Source organism: Tursiops truncatus, chromosome 9, assembly GCF_011762595.2.
Source record: "Tursiops truncatus isolate mTurTru1 chromosome 9, mTurTru1.mat.Y, whole genome shotgun sequence".
Lineage (NCBI taxonomy): Eukaryota > Metazoa > Chordata > Mammalia > Artiodactyla > Delphinidae > Tursiops > Tursiops truncatus.
In genome coordinates, this window is record NC_047042.1 from 17296458 (window position 1) to 17322857 (window position 26400).

Consider the following 26400-nt stretch of genomic DNA (forward strand, 5'->3'; position numbering starts at 1 on the left):
CCTCCCCGCTTGCCCTTTCTCGCGGCAGGGCAGTTCTGTCTTGTCGGTCCCCCTCCTCTTCCGCCCCGCTGTCCTGATTCTCTTTCCCTCCTTCCCTCAGAGGATGTCCTCCTTCCAGCTCAACCTCAACCCGCTCAAGGAGCCGCTCGGCTTCATCAAGGTCCTCGAGTGGGTGAGTACAGCCTGCGACCTCCGGGCGGGGAATCGCGCCGCCGTTCCCGCTCCGGTTCCGGCCCGGCCGGCGTCCTCGGCGGGGCGGCTGGGGGCTCCGGGAGACGGGGTGCGGCTCGCTCCGCGCGGGGGAGCGAAGCCGCCGTTGTCCCCGAGACGGGACCGGACGGGACTGGAAGCGCGGGGAGGGGACAGGAGGCCGCGGCCTGGGCCTGCGCGGGGCGGGGACGCCGCAGTCGGCGTCGAATCACGGGTCCCTCGGCTGCCTCCGTCCCAGGCGGAGCCGCCCTGCCACACCGAAGCTCACCTCTGGGTATCCCTCGGGGAGTGGTGGTTTAAATTTCTCTTTGGCTTCACTGCTTTCCGCAAGGGAAGAGAAAACTTCCTCTTGCGGTCTAACCGAAACCCGGCGGGCCGGAGTAGCACCCCGGCCGGCGCTGCCTCTGCGCCTCCGGTAGAGCCCGTGCATTTCTGCCCCGTGCGGACTGGAGGCCGCGCTCCGTCGAAAGCTGGTGTGCCTTCCCTAAGTGATCTGACGAGCTCTCGGGTCTTAATTTGCTTTTAAGATTGGCCCCAAGTTAAAAATGGATAAAAATAAACTGTGGGTCAGGGAAGCGGGCGGGGGTGGGCGGAGTAGGGGAGAAGGTCTAAGCAAAATGCGTTGTTAGTCCGGTCGACTGAAACACAAGTTAGGAATCGCCATCCAGGTTGTTTTAGGTATTTCCCAGCAACATCCTGCAGTCAGCTCTTAGTCCTTCCCTGGCAACACTCTCAGTCATTAGCATCAAAGCAGATTTATTACTTCGACCTTGGTGATGATCAGTCACTTTGGAGGAGTTGGTGAATACACCAGGCACTGCACAGTGCCTTCGGAGTTCGTGGCCTAGGACATATTCCAGTGGTGGTTTTCAGGCCCGTATTAATAGGCAGCTGGCATCTGTCCAGCGTGCAGGCAAGTTGCTTGTTTAGCCAGCAGCATTTACATCCGTAACTCTTCAACCCCGTATGTTAGTGATAAAGTGGTGAAGAGTAAGAACTTAGGATTTTCTGTTTTAAATAACCTACGAGGATGTTTTAAAAGTAACACAGAAGCTCACATTCTCTAATGGGTGCTCAGTCCTGATTTCCTTCCTGCACCCAAGGGTTCCTACGTTTCCCCCAAAGTTTTACTTGGTGTTTTCTGAAAGCTGAAATAGTGCTAATTTCACACAAATGTTTACTTTAAAGACACCTAAATGTATATATTTAGGGTTCTGTTAAGCCTAAGCCCAGATTTAAATATAAAGAAGATTCTTATTTGAGTATATAAAAATTTTAAATTGCAGGATGAAAAACACATTTAACTGAGCTAATCAAATATCAGGTTTAAGAAAAAGTCTTTTATACCTAGTAGTTTAATATCATTGAGGATTATAATTAAATTTATAATTAACTTAAAATTTCACTTAAATAAATGAGGAGGCAGTTGTTTATATTTATGCTTATATTATTCGTCAGTTTTTTTAAATGTAGACTTAATTTTTTTCTTAATATTTTAAAACAGTGATAAGTTTATTAGTGATCATAGGTCTGACATATTTTGAAAAATGTCCTTTTTAAGCTTAAGGAAATACTACTTTCAGTTTGAACAACTTACTATCACACAAGAGAATCTTTTATGAAAAGAGTATTCGTTGTTCATGGTGTAGAGAATATTTATTCAAATATTTGAATGTGTATTATATACAGGTGCTGAGCTAAGCACTAGCACTAGACCATGTGAATAAAACATGGTCTTTTCCTCATGACCTAATAAGAAAAACATGAAAACAAATATGAATATGCCATATGGCCAATACTATAATAAAGGTATAGGCAAAGTGTAGTAGGTGAAAGGAAGGAGAAATCGATTGCTTGGAGGTGCTAGAGCGAATTTCAGATGAAAGAACACTTGAAGGATGAGTACTTGTTCACTTGGGGAATGGTTGGGGAGTGGCTTTCCAGGCAAAGAGAATCTTACGTTCAGTGGTGTGAAAAGTTGAAGCAGCATAACCCTATTTACGAATTTAAAAGTAATTGGGGTTGACTGGAACGTATACCGGGAGGGAGGGTGTGGTTTGAGATGATTCTGAAAGGTTTCAAAGGGCTTGCAGAATAGTTTGGAGTTTATCCTATGGGCCAGTGGTTCTTAATCCTTTGGGTTAACCTTTGATAATCTGGGCCCGTTCCTTAAGAAAATGCATATGTGCAGGTACAGAATTTGGGGTTGTTTATCGTACAGCTTCCATCTAAGCCCAGAATTCCTACCGTGTAGGGTGGATTCACTCATTCAAGAGTAAATAAACAAGTGAATAATATAATTATATTTGCCTTTTAGAAGTTTTTATTTTGTCAGCAGTGTGCGGAATGAATTGGAGAGGAAAGGTCATAATTGAAGAAAGGGAAATCTGTTATTTGAAACATAATGAAGGCCTAAAACTAATTGCAGTGGGACTAGAAAAGAGAGGTTTAGAAATTTGAATATATTTGTAGGGTGAAGAAAAGAGAGGGCTGTAAGATGACTGCCATATTTCTGACTCGGATTAGTAGTGGCACATCTGTCTAAGACAGATCACTAAGGAGAAGCAGCAGATGTTTGGTGGAAGGTCAGTAAGTTTTGAATGATTGAGTTTGTGGTCTCTTTAAAGCATATAAGTGGAGGTATCCTGTAGGCAGTTAGATACATGGATCTAGAGTTTAGAAGACAAGTATGGACTGGAGATTCAGCAGGTATTTGGCAGCAAAGGAAAAAGGTATTGTTAGGAAGTTGGAGAGAAATAACATCTTAGCATCACTATTAGAGATATTTCAAGAAGAGAGTACTCAGCAATATTAGGTGCAATAGGTTAAGAAAAATAATTACTAAAATGCATCCCTTGATTTGGGTAATCAAGAGGCTTTAGTAAGAGCAGTTTCGGTAAAATCAGAAACCAGATGGTAGTAGGCTGAATGGATGTATGGTAAGAAAGAGAAGACAGTGAGAGTAAACCACTATTTGACTGCGAAGATGGGAGAGATTGGGTGGTAACCTATTTTAAAGATGGGAATGAGTGAATGTGTGTGTGCGCTGTAGAGAAGAGACTTGTGAACAGAAGGTCTAAAACAGAGGCAGAGAGGCATAAGACAAGGCTCTAGAGGAGAAAGGCTCATAGTAGGAATTTTTAAATGTGTTTTGAATGAATTGGTCAAGTTTCATAAGGTGTTGATTGAGATTACCTCTAAAAATAGTCAATAAATACATTTACAAACAAATCTAAAATCTAGATAAAGGCTGCTTACTATCCATATAACTAGAAGAATAATTCCCCAAATCAGCTTACCTTTAGCAATGTTCTAGAAGATGTTAGACTAAGATATAACCTGATAATATGTAACTTTCAAGGGGTCACAAATATGAAGGCCTCATAGACTTGAAGGCAAGTACCCAGTAAATATTTATTGACAAAATAAAAATACAGTCACCAAAGCAGAAGCATTTCTATTTTGCTTCTGAACTGTAGCCACCATGCCCCTCTCTCTCTCTCTCTCTCCCTCTCTCCCTCTCTTTCTCTCTCTCTCTCTCTCTCTCTCTCTCTCTCTCTATATATATATATATATGAATCTACTTTAATCTACTTCTGGCCCTTAGTTACAGTGCCTGGCAGTGACATTGCCTTAGTTCTGTTTGTGTAATAAGTACTCAGTAAAGGTTGAATTTTTGTTGTACTTATATGGGAATAGCAATACTTCACAGGGCTGTTGGAATGACTGAGTTATAAATATGTGACTAATGATAATGTATTTGAACAGGTCTTAGTAGGTTCTTCAGAACTGAAATGCTATGTTTCTAGGAAGACTAGATCCAGACAGTGGATACAATTTGAGCCCTATATGACTAACATATCTTCCGGTCCTTCAAGATCACTAAGTTCTCGTTTACATATTTTAAACTTTAGAAATGGTTATTGTAGACTTTTCATTTGTTTGCGTGTTTTCCTGCTTTTAGCAGCCTGTCAAGGTAATAAGATAAAATTTAGGTGAAATTAGATGCCCCATGTGTAGGAGTTGAACATGGAAGTAAAAGGCAAGGGTTAATGTTATCAAAGCAGCTTTTTCAATTATTTAATATTTTTCTAGTAAATTTTAATTTGGATCTTACTTTGTAGTCAGTTATCACTAGTATTTAGATTAAAGTTTTTCATTAAAATGACTATCTCCTTTTAATATTGAACACTGTGTTTTGGACTTTTTTGCTACTTAGGGTGAACACTGGTCAAATGTTTAGCTCTAAATAAGTCTAAGTAATATGCTTTCCTAATTCTACACACACAAAATTGTGGAAGAAATACTGTTTGGGAGTATATAAAGGAATTATAGACTAATTAAGTTGAATTTTAGAATTATGAATATTTTTGTGCTGGCCAAGTTTACTCTCAGTGTTAACAGGAGATATTTATTGAGTTCAATATATGTTCTAGGGCTTTACCTGTATTTTCTCATTTAATTTTCTGACAACCTATGAGGGTTGTTATCTCTATATTACATGTTACCGTTGTCATCTCCATGTTACTGAGGCTTAGAGAAATTAAGTAATGTACTCAGATCCCATGATTGTGATTACTACATCCTGGACTCAAACAGTCTGTTCTTAGTCTTTTCAGTAACTTACCTTTGTGTTTCTGATTGGTCTTTTAATAAATTAATGAAGAGATTACCCAAAATTTCAGGCTTAAGAAACAAAAACATAAGGTACCTGAAGTAATTTTTTTCTTGTTACATACATGTTTATAACAGGATCTTAGGAGGAGTTAAAAACAAGTAGGGTTTTCTTGATTCATTTATCAAGTTTGAATTTTTTTCTGATTTTATACTTATAATTAATGAGCAAATTCAAAAGAACATTTAAAAACATTACTTTGGGGTAAATTATTATCCAGGAAAATTAGTGTGAAAAACGATGAGAAAGAAAACCCATAACCGTTTGAGCATTACATATAACAATTTGTTTAAAAAACAAACTTTCAGAAATACGTACTAGTTTATCTAAAATACTCTAAAAGTTTAGTCATCCCAAGTAGATTATAGGATTTTTACAAACAGGGACCATGTTTTATTCTAATTTTGTGGTTATAACATAGCACAGAGGAGCAGCCTAGAAAATACAAATGATATTACAGAGTATAGGGAATGAGGCATACTCAGAACGATATTTTTTTCATCCATTTGCTTAATACTTAAATTTTTAGGCTGTCTATGGCACAGACTACCTTTTAAGAAACTTACCTTTCTCTTAACCTTGCCATTTGTGTTCACTTTTTTCCCCTATTGTAAAAAGGGAAAAAAGGATTTCAAATGGCATTTTGTGCCTACCAAGACTCTATATACATGTAAAACTTGTAATAGACTTACTGACTTACCACTATGCCTTTGCTCTCTGTTTCTTCTACCCGGAATCCTCTTAGTGTTTGCCTTGAACCCTCTCATGGGATATACTAGATGTTTTTTTCATAGACTATATATATATATGTTGTCAGTGGTTTTAGAATGTACATATATACACATACACACTCACTTCACACATACAAATAGCAATCTCTTATAAAACATTAAAGGGAAAATTAAGATAACAGCAGTGCTTTAATACAGTGGTTCTCAAAACACTTTGGTCTGAGAACCCCTTTATACTCCTAAATATTGAGTGCCTCAAAGAGCTTTTGTTTATGGGGTTGTATCAATTGATACTTACCATGTTAGAAATTTAAGCTGAGACATTAAAAAAATTTTTTTTTAAATAACGATAATTAATCACTTGAAAGTTTGATTACATCAATGGCAACAAATGCTGCTGGTTTTCCTTGAAGTTAAAGCCTCATCTTTTTCAAGAAAAAGATCTGACAAATATGCAAGTCTGAATACCTATATTTTGTTTATTACTTATTTTTTCAAGTAAAAATAGTATTTAACGAAAAAAGTGACTAGTTCAGCAAAGAACTCAGTTGTTTAAATGCTTTCCCTGCAGACCACCATTGTATTTAGGTATGCCGTAAAAGTGGGGTTTTTTGTTCGGAGTGGATTTGCTAGATCATATGGCAACTCTATTTTTAGTTTTTTTTTTTTTTTTTCCGCGGGCCTCTCACCGTCGCGGCCTCTCTTGCTGCGGAGCACAGGCTCCAGACGCGCAGGGTCAGCAGCCGTGGCCCACGGGCCCAGCCGCTCCGCAGCATGTGGGATCCTCCCGGACCGGGGCACAAACCCGCGTCCCCTGCATTGGCAGGTAGATTCCCAAACACTGCGCCACCAGGGAAGCCCTATTTTTAGTTTTTTAAGGAACCTCCATACTGTTTTCTATAGTGGCTGCACCAGTCTACATTCCCACAACAATGTAGGAGGGTTCCCTTTTCTCCACATCCTCCCCAGCATTTATTATTTGTAGACTTTTTGATGACTGTTGTTCTGACTGGTGTGAGGTGATACGTCATTGTCCTTTTGATTTGAGGTTCCCTGATAATTAGCATGAGCATCTTGTCATGTGCCTATCAGCCATCTGTATGTCTTCTTTGGAGAAGTGTCTATTTAGGTCTTCTGCCCATTTTTTGATTGGGTTGTTTGTTGTTTTGTTGTATGAGCTGTTTGTATATTTTGGAAATTAAGCCCTTGTCGGTTGCATCATTTGCAAATATTTTCTCCCAGTCTGTAGGTTGTCTTTTCAGTAATAAAAGTATTTGCACATCCTACTTCATCACACAGAATATTAAGAAGACTCAAATGTCAGGATTTAATAAAAATAACAATTTTTCTGCTTCATCGAAGGCATTCTTAAGTAAAACTGGCTTTTTTTCTTTAACTGCAAATGCATGGCAGTGAAATAACAGTTTGATGCTTTTGCTGATTCTTACTAAAGCCCAGCAGTTTTACCCACCAATGCTTTTGCGCAAATCAGCGCAAATGTCAATGTAGTATAAAAAGCAAAAAATGTTGTAATAATATTGTAAAAATATTTTTGACCTCATGGACTCCTTGAAAGAGTCTTGGGTATTCCCTGGGGTCCACAGACCACACATTGAGAATTGCTTTTCTAATACAGGATAAACATCATTGGCGACCAGCAATGGAATGGAAATATGGGTGGGAGAAGGACTGTTCCCGGATCTGGGAAATAAATCTGAGAAAAAGCTTCAACCTATTGTTTGGCTTTATAACTTCCATGGAGTGAAGTAGAGAGAGAGAGAAATGGCCCCCTAACAAAGACCTGAATCAACCTACCTGCTTAAGGTCTGGATTTGTGTTAACTGCAATATTCTCCTATGTTGGTAGTTTGCGGTCCCATTATAGGATAAGGTATTTGTGGAGTAGGGCAGGGGTCCCCAACCCCAGCAGGAGGTGAGCGGTGGGCGGGCGAGCGAAGCTTCATCTTCCACTCCCCGTCGCTTGCATTGCCACCTGAGCCATCATCCCACCCCCACACACACACCACCCCCATCCAGGGAAAAATTGTCTGCCACGAAACCGGTCCCTGGTGCCAAAAAGCTTGGGGACCGCTGGAGTAGGGGATTAAGAAGGCCTGGTAGAAATGACCAAAAAACTACTGGGAGGGAGATGACTTATAAAACCACTAGACCAGGATGGGGAAGCGGGGAATAACATACTCTCAAGTTGAGCTTACATCAAATATCCTAAAAAAAATACATGAAGAAAACTAATGTTTGCTTAAAAGCTCAAATTATATCAGTGGCAACAAATACTATCAGTTTTCCGTGAAGTGACAGACTCACTTCAAGATAGCCATCCAGATCAACAATCAGAATATTGATTCGCTCCAAAAGACATAAAAATAATAGAACTGTCTGAAATGATTTTAAAATAAGTATATTTAGGTTCCTCAGAGATTTCTAGTTCCATACTCAGGTTAACAATTGTTTAAGAATAAAGGTGACATAAAGATGTTTTCAACAGTAATAATTGAGCTAGCAAAAATCTTCTAGCTATTTATTTCAGCAGGAACTCAAGTTTACTTCTCATGATCCAAATTCTTAAGGGTTTTGGAACTGTACTAGAAGGCTATTTAGAGCTTTCTATGATTGTACTTTCCAAGCAGAGGGAAATAATAGAAGAGTGAAATTGAAGAACTTTGAAACTGACTTCACTGCTCAGTGCACAGTGGGAGTAAACTGAAATATTAACATCAATAACAAAATGTTTTTTAAAATGAATATCTTTGGTAAATGCTTCAGACTTTGATTTAGAAAAATCAATACCTTGGCTCTAGGCATTCTAATCTGACTGATTGTAAAGGCAAACATGCTATGATAGTTCATTTAAGTACTGAATGATCATTTGATTTAGTAAAACAGCATGCATTTGATTTGGCACATAAACCCTCATATACAATATACTTTTTGATCTATTAATATTTCTGAAGATTTCAATTACATCATTTTCCTGAACAGATTAATCATGAAATTAAATAGCAGTGAGGACCCTGCAACTAGAAACGTGAAAGATACCCATAAATTAGATGAGTACCAGTGTTCCCCAGTAGAACCCTCTGTGAGCTGAGCAGGGTCTGAGAATAGGAACTAGGAACTCTGGCTGACTCTGTCATTGTAAGATTTTATACACAAAGCCCTAGTATGCATCTATAATTTAGATGCATGTTTTACTATGTCATTATCTTAAGGCATATTATTTATATACACTCAGGGTAAATTTCATTCATATTTCAAATTTTAAAAAATCCTTATTTCAGATATTTGTCTAATAATTTCTTTTTCTCTTCTTTTTCTTTCTTCTTTTTTTTCTTTTTTTTTTGCCAACTTCTGATCTGATTAAGTAGAATCTGTTTTTACCTGGTAATGTGACTCATGAATGCAGCTCATAGAGGGTATTAATGCTTCTACTTTCTCTTTTGGACATGAGGTTTTGTATTATCACTCAATAGTTTCTGTAAAGACTTTTTTTTTTTTTTTGCGGTACGTGCGCCTTTCACTGTTGTGGCCTCTTCTGTTGTGGAGCACAGGCTCCGGACGCGCAGGCTCAGCAGCCATGGCTCATGGGCCTAGCCGCTCCGCGGCATGTGGGATCTTCCCGGACCGGGGCATGAACCCGTGTCCCCTGCATCTGCAGGTGGACTCTCAACCACTGCGCCACCAGGGAAGCCCCTGTGAAGACATTTTTAAGCCACCAGTCCATTTTGTGAAGGTTAGTTTGGTTAAAAGTAAATAATTTATTCCATAAAGACACTTAGCCAGGCACACTCACATTATTAAATGAACTCTAAAAGTGGAAGAATAGGTGAAGGTATCACTGTCTGTCCTTCCCTGTTATAGGACTTCCTTACCTTCAGGATACCCAGCATACTGCCCCGACATCTGACTCTGTGACATACAGACCTAGCATGGGTTTCAGCAGTATGTTAATTTTAATAAAGCTTTATTTCCTTGTTTAAGTCTAAAAGTAGATATAAATAGGCATATTTTCTTCTTGTACACCAGTTAGATGAGTACTCCAGTCTATTTTAGAGAGTAGTATTCTAGAGGACCAGATATTAGATACAGAATATAGATATTCTAGATATCTAAATTAGTGAGGCATGTCTTGTGTCACTAATGTGGGTCCAGTGGGCAGAGAGATAAGTAGAACTTGAGACTGTCATAATGAATATGGAACCTTTTGACCTGAATAGAAGCTTGCTGTCATCCTGTCCCTGGATTCTTACTAGTTACTGTACAGGTGGAATTTCATATCAGCAGTTTCAGTCATTCTTTATGGGATAGAGAGAGAAGGGGGAATTAGTTTCATAAGTGGCAAGGAAATATAAATCAGCATACTAGAACACCTCATTTTAGACTAGAATTACAAACGAAAGTGCTGCTAGGAACCCCTCATAAAGTAAATGAGTGAAACAAGTGTTTGGGAGAAAAAAGAATAGTGGAAGTTCATTGATTACTGGTAACTAACACGCATTCTGAGGGTTGTAGAGACAATAGAGAGTGACAGCAGTCTGGAAAGCACATACCCTGTCTTAGGTGTCATCTGTCATGCATTTCCATGTGATTGTTGCTTTATGGGGATATAGGTCTGATACTGGCATATCTTTATCCACACCCACACAGGAAATCCAAATTTTTATGTGCAGCATGCTGATATGAAAATATTGACAACAAATTCACATTTTTCATGAATACTGGGAAAACCACAATCTATCTTCTGGCCAGGTTTCACCCATGGGCTGCCAGTATATAACTTCTGATCGAAATCAGAGTACTAGTGCAATATAGGGAGAGGTGAGATGGTTGGATAGTTTACTCTCAGATTGTTTGTACTTCATTTAGTAAAAAGTGTGTACCTTATCCCTTTTTTCCCATAAGATAAAGACCAAAATGGCAAACATGACATTTATTTATCCTCATAACAAAAAGACAAGCTTGAAATAATGAGTATTTAAGACTTGAAATATGGTTTTATTTGTACATTATTGGCAATTGATTTTTTTTCCTTTAATTAAGCAGTTATTTAGTGAGCATTTGGTGTATGTCAGGCCTACTAGGTAGGCACTGAAAATCCTGAATAAAAGCAAATGCAAAGACATGACAGTCTGCCAAGGGAGAGATAAAGGCAGTAGTCTTAAAAGCAATAAGCTGTGGTACAGTGTGCCATTTATATACTAATTTTTGTATTAAATGGGAAACTAGTTTTTATCATTTTTGCTTTTGGGTTTTTGTTTTGTTTTGTTTTTCTAATAAGGCAAGATACACAAGAAAAATGCCTATAATAGAGGTAGTGAACTCAAGTCTATCTATTCAGCCCAGGAGACAGAACAGTACCACCACAAGGAACTGGGCAGGACCTTAAAGGATGAGCTTGTTGGAGAACCAGGGTGGGGGCAGAGGTGGGGAATCTTGGCAGAATAAACACGCATATCCAAGACATAAATACTTGGTGTGTTTCAGGAACAGTAAGTACAGTATATAGTGCAGTGTGACAGAGTTGTACAGGACCTGGCAGGGAGTATAGCGTATAAATCTAGAAGGATAAAGTTGAGGCTACCTCAGCCCTGCCTCTTATGCCAAATTAAGAAGTTTGGGCCTATGGGCTTCCCTGGTGGCGCGGTGGTTGAGAATCTGCCTGCTAATGCAGGGGACACGGGTTCGAGCCGTGGTCTGGGAGGATCCCACATGCTGCGGAGCAACTAGGCCCGTGCACCTCAACTACTGAGCCTGCGCGTCTGGAGCCTGTGCTCCGCAACAAGAGAGGCTGCGATAGTGAGAGGCCCGCGCACCGCGATGAAGAGCGGCCCCCACTTGCCCCAACTAGAGAAAGCCCTCGCACAGAAATGAAGACCCAACACAGCAAAAAAAAAAAAAACAATTAACTAATAAACTCCTACCCCCAACATCTTCTTAAAAAAAAAAAAGAAGTTTGGGCCTAAAAAGATCTGGAAAGCCATTGAGGAAATCTCTTCAAACAGGGGGGTGACATGACCAGATTTTTATTTCATATCAGTGTGACATCACTCTAAACATCTCTGTCCGATAGAAACACAGTGCAAACTACAAATGCCAGCCATACAGTAACTTTAAGCATCTTACTAGCCACATTAAAATAGTGAAAAGAAACAGGTGAAATTAATTTTAATAATACATTTCACTTAACCCAGTATATCCAAAATATTATTGTTTCAACAAGTAATATAAACAATTATTGATGAGATATTTTACATTCTTTTTTCATACTAAGTCTTCATAAACCATGGTATATTTTACACTTACAGCCATCTCATTTCAGACTAGCCATTTTTAAAGTGCTCAGTGGCCACATGTGGCTTATGGCACCTTACTGGACACTGCAGCTCTAAAGCCCACAGTAAAAGATGAATGGTGTTGGGAATGAGTTTAAAAGTGAAAGGAGGAGTCTGTTGGGTTAGTCCCAGGGAAAAATGGTGCGGGCCTGAACAAAGACAGTGGCAGGAGTGATGTAGACAAGTAAACAGAGCTTTTAAAAGAATGGCATTATACCCTGTGTAATCTTTTTTTTTTTTTAATTTTTTTTTTTAAATAGAAATTTATTTATTTATTTATTTTGGGCTGCGTTGGATCTTCGTTGCTGTGCGCAGGCATTCTCTAGTTGCAGCGAGGAGGGGCTACTCTTTTCATTGCGGTGCGCAGGCTTCTCGTTGCGTGGCTTCTCTTGTTGCAGAGCTCGGGCTCTAGGCGCGCGGGCTTCAGTAGTTGTGGCACGCGGGCTTCAGTAGTTGTGGCACGTGGGCTCAGTAGTTGTGGCTCGTGAGCTCTAGAGTGCAGGCTCCGTAGTTGTGGTGCACGGGATTAGTTGCTCCGCGGCATGTGGGATCTCCCCGGACCAGGGCTCAAACCCGTGTCCCCTGCATTGGCAGGCGGATTCTTAACCACTGCGCCACCAGGGAATACCCCCTGTGTAGTCTTAGGCAACTTTTTTTCTTTCCCACTCAGCGTTAGGTTTCTACAATTCATCCTTGTTGAAGTAGGTAGCTGTAGTTTGTACATTTTCATTGCTATGTAACTTCCCATTGTAAGTACTGTATATCAATATAGTTTATCTACTTTCCTGTTGCTTCCCCTCCCCATATTTTGATATTATAAACAATGTTACTGTGAACATTCTTGTGCACATATGTAGTACGCATGAGCAAGAGTCTCTGTTAGGTCTGTAAACATAGATACTAATCGTTTGTGACATTATCGCAAATACTTTCTCCTAGTTTATAGCTTGTTTTACATTCAGAAGCTGACTTGATTTTTAAAAAACCCTCTTTTTCTGTAGTTGAATTTACTCTATGGTTAGCTTTTTTTTTTTTCTTAAGAAATTCTTCCCTTCTTTGTGATCACAAGTTTTCTTTTATGTTGTCTTCATACTTTTTAGACTCACTTTTTACAGTTAAGACTTTAGCCCATCTGGACCGTCCTTCCTTGTGTTAGTTATCGATTTCAAATAACAAATTACCCCAAGCTTAGCACTTAAAACTATAGACAGTTTATCATCTCACAGTTTCTGTGGGTCAGGAATCTGGCAGTGGCTTAGCTGAGTTGTTGCAGCTCAGGGTCTCCCAGGAGGTTGGCTGGGGTTGCAGTCATCTCACGCCCCCCTCTAGTTAACTAATATGACTGTTGGCAAGCCTCAGACAGTATACTTTCAAGGTCCCTCACATGGTTGATGGTAGTCCTCAGTTCCTTACCACATGAGTCTGTGAGTTGCCTGAGTATCCTCCCAACATGGCAGCTGGCTTCCCCCAGAGCAGGTGATTCAAGGGAGTGAGAAATGAAGACAGAAGCTGTAATCTCTATTACCTTACCTCAGAAAGGACATCCCAGTCCTTCTACCATATTCTGTTCACTAGAAGCAAGTCACTGTGTCCTATCCACATTTAAGGGGGGGAAATTAATCTCCACCTCTTGAGGGGAGGAGTATCAAGGAGTTTGTGGTGACATCTTTAAAACCACCATTCTCTTTTCCTTAGTGCCCTACAATGCCAGCTCTGTTAGCTATAATTTGTCTATACGCACAGATCTGTTTCTGGCCTCTTTATTCCATTGATTCAATTTGTGTATCCTGTTTCTTTTTTCTAATTCTAAACGTGGGTACATACCCAAGACTCATTTCCTGGCCTTCTGTTTTCACTCTGTGTATTCATGCACATTTATGCTAAGAGCGTATCTATTCTTCTTTCTTTATTTTTTAATTCTTTTAACTGAAGATTCCAAACTATGTGCTGACATTATACCAAACTCTTCATATCTATAACCAGATTCCTTTTCATATATCTCTTCTTCATGGAAAAAAAATTTCGTGGATGGTTATGATCCTGATTATGGCCTGATTCAAGGTCCTGGATGAATCCATGAGAGGCATTATATCAGTGTTCAACAGTATAGGCTTTGATACCAGACCTGTACTGAATTGTATCTATTTGCTGGATGTCTGTGACCTTGAGCAAAACAAAGTTCCTGCCCTCTTTGAGTTTACATCCTAGAGAAAAGTGGGCAAACAAATAATGAAGTACTGTCAGGCACTGGTAATTACAATGGAGGAAAAATAGAGCAGTACAAATAAAGAGAATAGATAGTGTGGGGTGGGAGGGGCACTGTTATTTAACATAGTGAGGTTAGGGAAAGGCCTGGGCTCTCTGATAAGGTCACATTGGAACAGGAAGCTGTGAAGTAGGAAGTTAGCCATGTGTTCCAGGCAGAGGGAATAGTTCAGTGCAAAGGTTCTGAAGGAGTTTATCCCATGTCTTTAATGAATAGTAAAGAGATTTGGCAGGGGAAAAAGTAGCAACGTGAGATGAGAAATGTTAAAGGAGGAAAGGATCTTGTAGACCATTATATGAACATTGATTTTATTTGGAGAGAACTCAGAAGCCATTGGAGAGTTTTGAGCAGACAATAAAGTTTTCTGCCATATATATATATATATATATATATATATACATCTTTTTTTTTTTTTTTTTTTTTTTTTTTTTGCGGTACGCGGGCCTCTCACTGTTGTGGCCTCTCCCGTTGCGGAGCACAGGCTCTGGACGTGCAGGCTCAGCGTCCATGGCTCATGGGCCCCGCCGCTCCGCGGCATGTGGGATCTTCCTGGAACAGGGCACGAACCCGTGTCCCCTGCATCAGCAGGCGGACTCTCAACCACCGCGCCACCAGGGAAGCCCTTCTGCCTTATATTTTTAAAAGATGACGCTGGCTGATGTGTTGACAGTAGACTGAAGCAGGGGCAGGGACAGAAGTAGGGAGCATCAGTTTCAAAGGCTGTCACCATATAATTCAGGCAAGAGGTGATAGTTTTGATTAGGATGTTGTGATGGTGGTGGTAAAAAGTGATCAAATTCCAAATATATTTTATAAATAGAGCCATCAGCATTTGCTGAAGGATTGAGCTCTTGGTCACTACACTGTATCTGGGCTTTTTGTTTGTTTTGTTTTGTAGAAAATTCGTAAGATACAAATAGAAAAAGGAATTATCTTTTGTCTTCTGTTCAGAGGTGACCACTTAAAATTTTAATGCATAGACTTTTTAATTTTTGTTGTGTGTGTATGCATAGATGTAGACTCATGCACAACGCATTGCTTAAACAAACTTTATATGTATTGAACCATTTTCTTTATTGTTAGATATTTCCCAACATTTTAATGACTGCATAATGTCCCCTTGTGGAATTGAATTACAGTATATTTGATTCCCTGTCAATATTTAGGATGCTTTCAGTTTTTTTCCTGTTTGAATAGAATTTGAGAAAACACCATTACATTTCTTTAAGCATATTTATGACCAGGAAAACAAATCTCCAACTACTTTTTGAGACCTCGAAATACCCACAGGTGAGGCTTATAAGCTCATGAAATAAGATCTCTTCTTTGCTTGTAGTCTCTTGGCTTTATAGTTACCCTTAGGTTCCAAATAAAATACCTCCAATTTACCCCCTTTTGATTTTGATACTAATAAATAAGACTTCCTCTGAATTTCATACTAATATTTAGTGGGTACACTGTAATTTGAGCAAATGTATTTTTTTTAACTTCTTTATTGGAGTATAATTGCTTTACAATGGTGTGTTAAAATGTATTGTTATATGGGCTGTTATACCAGTTTCTATGTTATACTCAGGGGAAAATAAAATCACATTTGTTGAGAGTTACAAATAAATTTTTAAATAATTTGTACAATCTTAATTTGTAAATAAGAATTCTAAGAATGTTAGCGAGCCAATTTTTAATAATCACTATATTTAAAATTTTAATGACCTATGTTTGGGTACAGTAATGCTTCTTTTCTTTTTTGGTCTCACTTTGTGTAGATTGCTTCTATCTTTGCTTTTGCCACCTGTGGAGGTTTTAAGGGCAAAACAGAAATTCAAGTGGCTTGTCTAACTAATAAATCTGACAATAAAACGATTACAGCTACTTTTGGTTATCCATTCAGGTGAGTTATTTGTTTGTTTTTATGGTTTAACAACTCTTTTTGACTCATTAAAATTTCCAACAACTTACTGATCTTGGGGGGTAGAAATTTTTTAGTTGCATGCTCATTTGTAAGTAGTGATCATTGCTATTGAAAGTGTGGTGCATGGGACCAGTACCTGTCTGCAGACTATTTTCCTGGACTGTGATGAAATAAATACAGAAAATGACAGTAAGCATTAAGAAACTTTCATATGATGTTGCCTTGACACTTTTATTCTATCATCCCACAGTGGACTGGAAATTTCAAAACAAAACAAGCTTGCTCTATCACCTTAGTTTGAGAGGCCATGTTGTGGAAGCAAACACAACTTATGAAAAATCCAAATTTCTCATGTATTTGCAATTACTAAATAATAATGTGCATTATATAGCTTTAAGACATGTATTTATATAAAGTGAAGAGCTCCTTGTGTTTCTTTCACTAGCATAAAACTTTATTTTCTGAATATTTATTTTATGACTATTTTGTTTGTAAGTTCTGTTTGACCTCAGTATTCATTAAAAGGTTTATTAGGTGTGTCCTGTGTTTAAGTCAGGGTGTGAATCCTCTTCCACTTACTAACTACTTACTTGACCTCTCCAGGACTCAATTTTTCTGTTCAATAAATTTAAATCTTCTAAGGTTGCTTTGATGATTAAATAAAATCTTACATTAAAGATATGTCAAATAGCAAGTGCTTGGTAATCAGTCATTTCCTCTCCATCTCTCAATCCTTCTCTTATAAAATTCCATTACAAGGAACAGTTACAGCCTCTTTGGTGATAAGTGCTTTTGTGATTTATGGATAGGGAAAATTAAAGACTTGGTGGAGTTAGCAGCTAATTAATGCAGAGTTAAAATGTGAATCATTACAACTGATTCTCCTGGTGCTAGTAACACAGACTCTCCCTCCTAGAATGGAATATCATGTCTCAAATTGTAAACCATTTTGTAACAATGCTGTTAATCTGCTAAGTTTTTATTACAGTAAGATAGTATCTGGGTGTGAAAGTGTTTAATTCAGTCTATATTCAGTCTATCATAACCAATTATGAGGTATGATTTATGTACATTTCTTATGGAAATTTTAATTTACTTAAATATTTGAATTTTTCATTTTTTTAAAAGAATGTTTTAATATATTTGGGGAGTATTTTTGTGAAATGTTATTTCAATATTCTGCCTTTCTAATACTTCTGTATTAGAAATACAGAAGATGTATTTCTGTCTCTGTTGGAAGAGTCCAAGTAATTCATAAATTTATTTGAGACTTTTTTTTTTAATAGGTTGAATGAAGCATCATTTCAGACACCTCAAGGTGTAAATGTGTGTGATGTAGATTGGAAAAGTCATGTCCTTATTGGAGATTACTCTTCTGCTGCAGAATTCTATGTTACTTTTGCAGTCTTTGTCTTCCTGTACTGCATTGCTGCTCTTCTGCTCTATGTTGGTTACACGAACCTGTATCGTGATAGTCGAAAACTTCCCATGATTGTAAGTAATCACTTTCTTTTTATAAAAAAATAATTTATATAAGATATAAGTATACATTATATTTGAATTTAAATATGGATTTTCTTACACTAGAAAAAAAAGTTCTTGGCATAAACCAAGTTTCATTGTGTTTTGACCTGTGCTTGCCAAGAGGTTGAGCTTGCTCTCCTTGTCATGTTTAACCCAATTCTTGTAGCCTGTTTGCAGCACTTTCTCTGTACTCTCTAGAGTACAGAGGTTTTTTTGTTTGTTTCTAACTCTGTTTTAACCTGGAAAGAACTCAAATATGTGATAGAGCATATTAGGTTGCAAGTAGCAGAGAAATTAAGTAGAAATTAATGCCTTTGATTTGAAGAATTGCTGACCATGCTAGTAGTCCCATAACTGTGTTCCTATTTCTTATCTTTTTTCTCTCTTCTCAAAGAGACCCCCTTTATGCCTTAATACAACTTAATAGTCTATATCAGAAATCCACAAACCATGGCACACAAGTTAAATCTGACTCACTGTTTTTGGTTTTTTTTTTTTTTTCAAATAAAGGGTTTTTGGAACAGAGCTATACCCAAATAATTTACAGATAGTCTATGACTGCTTTCATGCTATAGTGTCAGAGTTAAGTCATTGTGACAGAGATCAAAAATATTTACTGTCTAGCCCTTTTCAGGAAAAGTTTGCTGACTCCTGGTCTGTGTTCTTAAATTCTTTAATTTACAATCTGACCCAGGTAATTCTATAAGAATTATAAAATTTGGCATTAGTGGCATTCATGAGCTAATTTTGAATCTTTAAAATGGCAACAAAGGATTTGGATTTGAAGTCCTGATACCTTTTTTGGCTTCAGGGTCTACTGAGCTAGATATAAAAATAATCTCTGAGACTTAGTTAGTAAAATTGCCCTGGATTATTGGTGGCCAATCCAGAGATAAGCTGTGGTTTTAAACTGGACCTCCACTACCAAAGAATAACTACAAAGTCAGTATTAGTGTTACTGACTTGAAGGGACAACAGAGGTGTTTTCGTGATACTGGTCATTTATATCCTGAGAAAACACTGACCACTGACATCTGCTTATTATTTGTGAAGTTACTTGAAAGGGTAGGCCAAATTATTAAATAACAGGTTTTATTTATTTACTTATTTTTAATTTTTGCTGCCTGGATCATAAGAATGCAGATGGTAAGTAAGGAATAAAACAATATTTTACCCTTCATATTTATTCCATTTCATATATCTGAGAAGAAATTCTCAAACCTGACATTTTCATAAAATATTTCTTGGTTGTTAGGTGCCTTTCAAAAAGATAGACATCACCTTTTTTTTTTAATTTATTTTATTTTTGGCTGCATTGGGTCTTTGTTGCTGTGTGCGGGCTTTCTTTAGTTGCGAGCAGGGGCTACTCTTTGTTGCGGTGTGCGGGCTTCTTATTGCGGTGGCTTCTCTTGTTGTGGAGCAGGGCTCTAGGTGCGCAGTCTTCAGTAGTTGTGGTGCACGGGCTTAGTTGCTCTGTGGCATGTGGGATATTCCTGGACCAGGGCTTGAACCCGTGTCCCCTACATTGGCAGGCGGATTCTCAACCACTGCGCCACCAGGGAAGCCCCGACATCAACTTTTTTACTTTGCAGTGCCTAATCAACAGAAATTATGTATCAGTAATTTATAACTTCTGTGAACTTTATAAGACTTATTTTAAAAAAACTATGGTGATCATATAGTTATTATATTTTGTTAAAATTCTTTATAGTTTAAATTCCAAATGAAGACATTTCTTGCCAGTTTGTCATTATCCCAACAAATTTAAGTTAAATCTAGCAATGAGCTTTTTATTTCTTGTATTTTGATTAGTAAGCTTTAAAAGTATGGCACTTTAAAAAAAATTAATTAATTAATTAGTTTATTTATTTTGACTGCCTTGGGTCTTTGTTGCTGCACGTGGGCTTTCTTTAGTTGTGGTGAGCGGGGGCTACTCTTCGTTGCGGTGCGCAGGCTTCTCATTGCAGTGGCTTCTCCTCTTGCGGAGCACGGGCTCTAGGCACGCGGGCTTCAGTAGTCATGGCATACAAGCTCAGTAGTTGTGGTACGTGGGCTCTAGAGCACAGGCTCAGTAGTTGTGGCACACGGGCTTCGTTGCTCCGCAGCTTGTGGGATCTTCCTGAACCAGGGCCCGAACGCGTGTCCCCTGCATTGGCAGGTGGATTCTTAACCCCTGTGCCATCAGGGAAGCCCTAAAAATATGACACTTTTTAAAGCAGCATTCAGGTCTATTTTTGTAGAGGGTTTTTCTGTCTAATAAAACTATAAAACTGATCTAGTTGTATCATTCAGAGCGTCAAAAGTAACTTTTCACCTCAGAGTAATCAATTAGTGGTCATATAGAGGAATAATCCAGAATTAGTTCCGTAAGTGGTTTTTTTGTTGGTATAATGTATGGTGGATATTTCTTATTTGTAAAAGTCCAGCCTCTAAATTAAATTTTGGATTCTACTTTTAATTTAACTGTATAAATGTAAAAAAGTTTTTTGTGTGATAACTAAATTTTTAACTATAGCCAAATACGACATGGATTTTTTTTTTTTTAAGTGCTATTTGTTAATGAGGGTATGCTCTTTTATCAATGGTCTCAATTCTCTGCTAAGGTATTTCTAGGAGAATTTCAACTGTGACATTTAAAAATCAACTTCAGTTTTTAAGTAAATGTAGCACTTTTTTATGGTAAGTAGGAGGAGCGTAAGGGTTCTAGGCCATGTGGAGGGTCGGAAATAGCATAAAGTGAAACTAAACAAAGATAGGGTGTCCCAAATCATAAAGACCTGTTATGAGTCATATCCTAACTTATTGGTAGTACTAGGGCTGTCACAGGCAGGTTGTGCGAGACTAGAGTCCTGAGTCGCACAGACTGTCTTCAGAGGCCCACATTTCTCCCACTTCCCCTCACCCTAAGATTACTTCGTGCATCATTTTCAGAAAAGTACCTGCTTTTGAAATACAAGAATGTCATGCCTTAAGCCATCAACGACGTGGACATAAAGAGCATAATCAGAAAAAAACAGTGTATTTTTAATTAGGAATTTGGAAGGAAGAAACCTAAAAATTAAGAGGATTTGACATCTGTTGGTCAAAACTATGAACTTTAGCCCAGAGAGAACTTGTTTAACATCTGATAACCTCATACTAATTATTAGTTCTTCAAAAGGCATTGTATTTCTAGCAAGTGCTTAGAAAATGTTTACCTGCAGCACAAAGTACAGCAGAGTACAGCAGCAAGAAAGGGAGTACTCCCCCAGTGCAAAATATTTAAGCTATAATGTTTCTATTTTCTCTTTGATATACATTTTTTAAGAGGGCCAGTAGCAGTGGGGAGCTCAAATGCAAAATGCAAATACATTGTACCACCATGCTTGTAAAATTAGTCATTGTTTTGGTTCTCTAATTACAAGACGTTTATTCAGTGCCATCTTGACGCGGTGGACAAGCTATATATATCACAGTTTCTATATCTCATACATGACCACTGGTATTTATTCGACATAAATGACTAAAAGTTCGTTGGCAAAAGTAATTTAAAACTAACCAGATTTATTTAAAAAACAAAACAATTCTGTGATAAGCTCCAAAACCCATTTCTGAGCTTGGAAAGATTTTTGCTGCAGATATGTAAGAACTCATAGTCTTGAGCATATCTGAATGCTTAGAATACATAACATTAAAAGATACAAATTTTATATTGTTCCCACTTTGGTTGTTAATTTAAAGGAATACCAAATGAGGTGGAACTTATACTTTACACTATCCAAATGCAGACTTTAAAAAAGTGTTACTTAGATCTTTGTAGCCAGTACTCGTTGACAGAATTCTAGTTCCCCAGCAGAATAGATTAAGGAAAATAAATTTTTTTCTTTATCTTATTAGTTCAGTAAAAGATTATCCAAAATATTAAAAACTTCAGTCCTATTCTTGGAATGTAATAAGTGGCAAACACTTTCTTAGAAAACATAGTGACAAGGTGTCTTGAGAGAGATTTTTTTTGTTGTCCCTTTCTTAATATAATGCGTATTCTTAAAATTTTGTGGTCATGAATTTAAAAAGAGACTAGTTATCCAGGATGTGTGCTTTTCACGATTTCATTATTAGAGGTAGATTTAACTAAAGTTAGAGGTTTGCCAGAGCAGTATGAGGAAGCAGGTGAAGGGTAAGGGAATTGAGAGTATATATAAGAGATTATAATGAATGACCTCAGAATATAAATTAAAGAGGGAAATAAGATGAGATTGTAGGTCTCAGTGAGGTCAAAGGATTTTTGAGGTTGGGGTGTCAGAGGGAGTAAGCTAGAAAGAGAGAGGTGATATTGGAGAGGGGGTGATTAAAACAGAGATGATGGAGGTATACAATTATTAGTGATAACAGGATCCAATATATGATCCTGAGAGGGAGAGGCTTAGATAAGTTGTGGTGAGGGCTGTGTAAAACTTTGATTTCTCCATGTGAAAATCTGACTCCTCAGGAGATAACTAAGTCTTGTTTACTGTTGTATCTCAGGCACTGGGCTGGCAATAGTAAACAGCAGTGTTTGCTGTGTTGACTGTGGCCTTTTTGATGAAGTATGTCATGAAGGCCATTTCTCAGTACCATAGGGTTCATTGTGATCTCAATTCCTTCATCATGGATTTGAAATTTAGTATCTTTAAATTAACTGTTCATTATTAATTCATGCTTATTTTTTGCTTTAGGACTTTGTTGTTACTCTTGTTGCCACTTTTTTGTGGTTGGTGAGCACTTCAGCCTGGGCTAAAGCTCTTACAGATATTAAAACAGCTACCGGTCGCAATATTGTCCAGGAACTTCTGCCTTGTATTCAACAGAGAGTGATATGTCATTTTGGCTCTGTGACTAGCATGGGATCCCTAAATGTATCTGTGGTAAGTATGCAGTGTTTATAAAATATGTTATTTCACTTATTAGAAAAACCTTATTAGTGATTCAAGAAAACAGTAGTTTTTAATAAATCTCTGGATGAATGTATTTTTACCAGCCTTATCAGAATCCTAGTTATCATATCGTCTTTACCTTTATAACAACAAAAAAAAGTTTTTAAAGAAAATTATTACTTGTAAACAGGTTTGAACAAGATCATGGTTGAGTCTTTCTTTTCATTAACATTGATTAGGCAAGACTTTGACCCAAAAGGCACTAATAATAGTCACTAACATTTACTAAGGCTGTATGCTAAGGTCATTACACTCATATCTTATTTAAGTTATCCAACAATTCTGAGAGGAATGTGGAAAGTGGTATTACTGTCTTCATTTTACAACTGGGAAAAGACGTAGCTCATATGTTAATTCACCCAAGGTGATGCAACTAGTAAGTTGGCAAAGCCAAGGTTTGAACCAGATCTGACTTTAAAGCAAGCCCCTTCTCTAATCTGATTTGCTTTGGGTGTATGAAAAAATACTTTTAGAGTTCCTTAAAAAATCCTAAAATTTTGGTCTATTTAAATTTCAATATTATTTTGTCTGTTATTTTATCCAAATACAGATACATTATTAATATAACAAGGGTATTATTTTTAGGGAGGTCTCATGTCTTTTCAGGAAAATATTTTTCCAGTGGATAAAGTCAGTCCTGCCTTATAAAGCAATTTGATCAAACTTCTGTTTTATAACTTTGTAATCTAAAAGTCTTTATATATATATATTGACAGTGATCTGAGATGGACAGTTTCAGAAATGTTGTTTTTATATCCAAATATACAAAAAGATAGAAAGCAGTTGGCCTTCAGTAATATGATAGTGCTCAAGCTTTTTACCTCACTCTTACCTCATAAGTCACTATTATTCTTGTATTTATAAAAAACCGAAAATAGGGTATCTTCAGTTTGTTCAACTCTGAGACTTTCATCTTCTCAGATTTATACCTAGGAAGGCTAATTTATTTTAGGTTGACTAATGCAGGATGTGAAGTAAAGTTCTTCTGTGACTCCTTTTCTCTTCTGGCTGCAGCTGTGGAAGTAAGGGAGATGGTGGTAGGGGGATAAAGTAGGGAAATAGGAAAAGATGCACAAAGGATGTTTATAACCATTCAGATGGGAGAAAAGTAAAAGCCCTCCCAAAGAAGGAACCATGGATTCCTGTGTTCCTCTTCACCTGGAAGCACTGAAGTCTAAATATAAAGTAATAAAAGGAAGGTTTTAGTTACTTTTCTCAAATTTAATCCCATCTTGTAATAATGAGCATGCAAAAATAAGGTATCTTTTAGTCATGATTTTATATGTTACAAATTTAGAGATTTCATTGGGAATAAGTCATTATGTATCCAAATCTGGCATTGAAATGCAAAGTCTTCCTTTTTTAATTCCACTTTATGTGTAGTTCAAACTTTAAATGAAATAATGGTAGACAGCCTGTAGATATTTAATATTTACAGGAAAACAAAGATAGTTATGAAATTTTAATTATATACTAGATTTTCATGTTTATTTTTCTCTTTCTTAGATCTTTGGCTTTCTGAATATGATACTTTGGGGAGGAAATGCATGGTTTGTGTACAAGGAGACCAGCTTACACAGTCCCTCAAATACTTCTACTTCCCATAGCCAAGGAGGTATTCCTCCTCCAACTGGAATATAATTGAAGGGAGAAGTACAGTACACTGTTTGAAATAGATGTCTATACTATGACCTGTTGCCAACATCTTGAGAAGCATTTTTTGTTTCTAATAAAAGTAATGGCTTTTTCAATAAATTGGTGGGTTTAAAATTTTGCTGCTTTTTTACATAAAGCTTGTGCCTTTCCTAGAAATTTAAGATGTAAATGTATTCTCACATGTGAATTTGAAAATTCTGGGGCCTATTATGAGATGATACACATTTTTAAATGAACAATAATTTCTTCACTAAGTTGTTTGCCTTCCAAAGTGTTTACACCTTAAGCCTTAACATACATCTTCACTGAGAAAAGAGTTATATTGTTATATCATAATAGGAAGAAAATCTCTATTGGAATATACACTACTGTAAGTTTGTACAGATCATATTCCTAAGACCTGTCTTTGTTTAAGAAAGTCTTGATTACGTAAATCATATTTAGAAAAAACATTTAGTTCACAGTTTATATCTGAACATTGTTTATATGTTATGAAAAAATTTTAATACAAAGGCTGCATGTATGTTTTATTTCTGTTTTTCTAAATGACCTACAGTACTTGACAGGTGTACTAAAGTTGTTTTGGGAGTGGGGTTTAGAAATTTCTATTAGATGTATAGTTAATTTAGTAATTCTCTTGCATGAGGTATAAGCTTCCATTATGCTGGTTATTTAATAGATTGGCTATATAAGTAGAACATGGTTCACCGAGATGTTTTGATATGTATGGGCATTACTCCTAGTGATATTTGTTTGCTGTCCTTTGTTGCTCATACTCCTTCAGTGCAGGCTGAGGCCTCATCTCCTTGTAAGTACAGTAAAATAATCTACCTTTTTTTGCAGACTCTATTCATAGGGTTACAAAAAATGAAGGTTGCCTTTTACTTTTGAAACATTTAACATTTATATTCAATGAAGTTGCTATTTTGAGTTTAGTATTGGTATTGTGAAAATGAATGCAATTTGGATCTCATGTTTCTTAATGTTATTCTTATTTCACAAATGGATAATTAAGGAATTATACATAATAAACAGGGAACCTAAGGGGGCTCTATTATGGGTGTGCTGTCTTTGCTCACACATTTGGGTGTCTTCTGAATATAGGGCTTATTCACATTTTGCTACCTAATATTTTTGCTGTACAGGCCCAGATTTCCTACTACCCCATAATTGTTTATATGTGAAGCACATCTTTCTATTGCCTTATTTTTGTTGCTTTTGTTCATGACAAGCATTGTCAATATGAGAATGTATATCTTTTATGCAACCAGCTTAATAAAGAAGTTAAAGGAAAGAGTGCACTGATTGTTATATTACAAAGGAACTTTCCTCTTAAAGGCATGAGCAATGCAAAATGGAATGGATTTACAAAGCAAGAAATAGAATATCACAATAGTTTTTTTTTTAATATTTGGCAACAAATAAAAGAAAAAATGCTTTGGAGACACTGGTTCTATCCTTTTTTCTTTCAATCTCATTTTTAAAATGCTTATTTGTAACTTTCAGATTAAGTTTTACTGATAAACCTTTTCTAATTGACTGTCCAGTTGGCAGCAAAGATTCTTGATTAAGAGTGTATGCTCTGGAGCCAAACTGCCTGAATTTGAATCTTGGCTTCACCACTTACTAGCTCATTAACTTCAGGCAAATTACTTACCCTCTGTATGCCTCAGTTTGCTTATCTGAAAAACAGGAATAAGAATGCTAACCTCACAGAGTATTTATGAGGTTGAAGTGAGTTAATAAATATAAAGTCCTTGGAACAGTGTTTAGCATTACTTTATAAATTTTGCCTATGACTACTAAATTCTGATAGCATGTAAGATAGAGATTCTCGAGTCCACAGGGCTAAGGTGGGGGGAGGGTGGTGGTCTTGGGCAGAGAGGTAGGATGAGCTTCAGGATTACATGGGTCTCCCTTTATATTCCTCAGAGTCCTAGATGTTTTGATGTATATGTTTCTGTTGATGTTAGATGTACGTAAAGTTAATGACATTAAATGTTAATAGCTAATGAGATCACAGTAGATCTAGGAAAGAGTCGATTCTGTTGCCTTTCACTCTCTGATTTTGAGTCAACATTACAGGGTTAAGTGATTTATAGGATAATTTCCAGGACAGAAGCAA

General features: G+C 37.3%; 1 protein-coding gene across 3 annotated transcripts; it reads left to right on the forward strand.

Moving 5' to 3' along the window:
• On the forward strand, window positions 1-25718 carry SYPL1 (synaptophysin like 1). 3 transcript variants are annotated; one of them, XM_019940593.3, is made up of 6 exons: window positions 1-172; window positions 15429-15521; window positions 15998-16122; window positions 17430-17637; window positions 22362-22550; window positions 24126-25718. In XM_019940593.3, exons 1-6 carry the CDS (start codon window positions 104-106, stop codon window positions 24258-24260), a joined length of 819 nt encoding a protein of 272 aa, XP_019796152.1. In that variant the 5' UTR covers window positions 1-103; the 3' UTR covers window positions 24261-25718. The 3 variants fall into 3 exon arrangements, with proteins under 3 accessions (XP_019796152.1, XP_019796153.1, XP_019796154.1); XM_019940595.3 differs by having other exon boundaries at window positions 35-172; window positions 15461-15521; XM_019940594.3 differs by lacking the exon at window positions 15429-15521 and having other exon boundaries at window positions 3-172.
• Window positions 25719-26400: the final 682 nt, after the last annotated feature.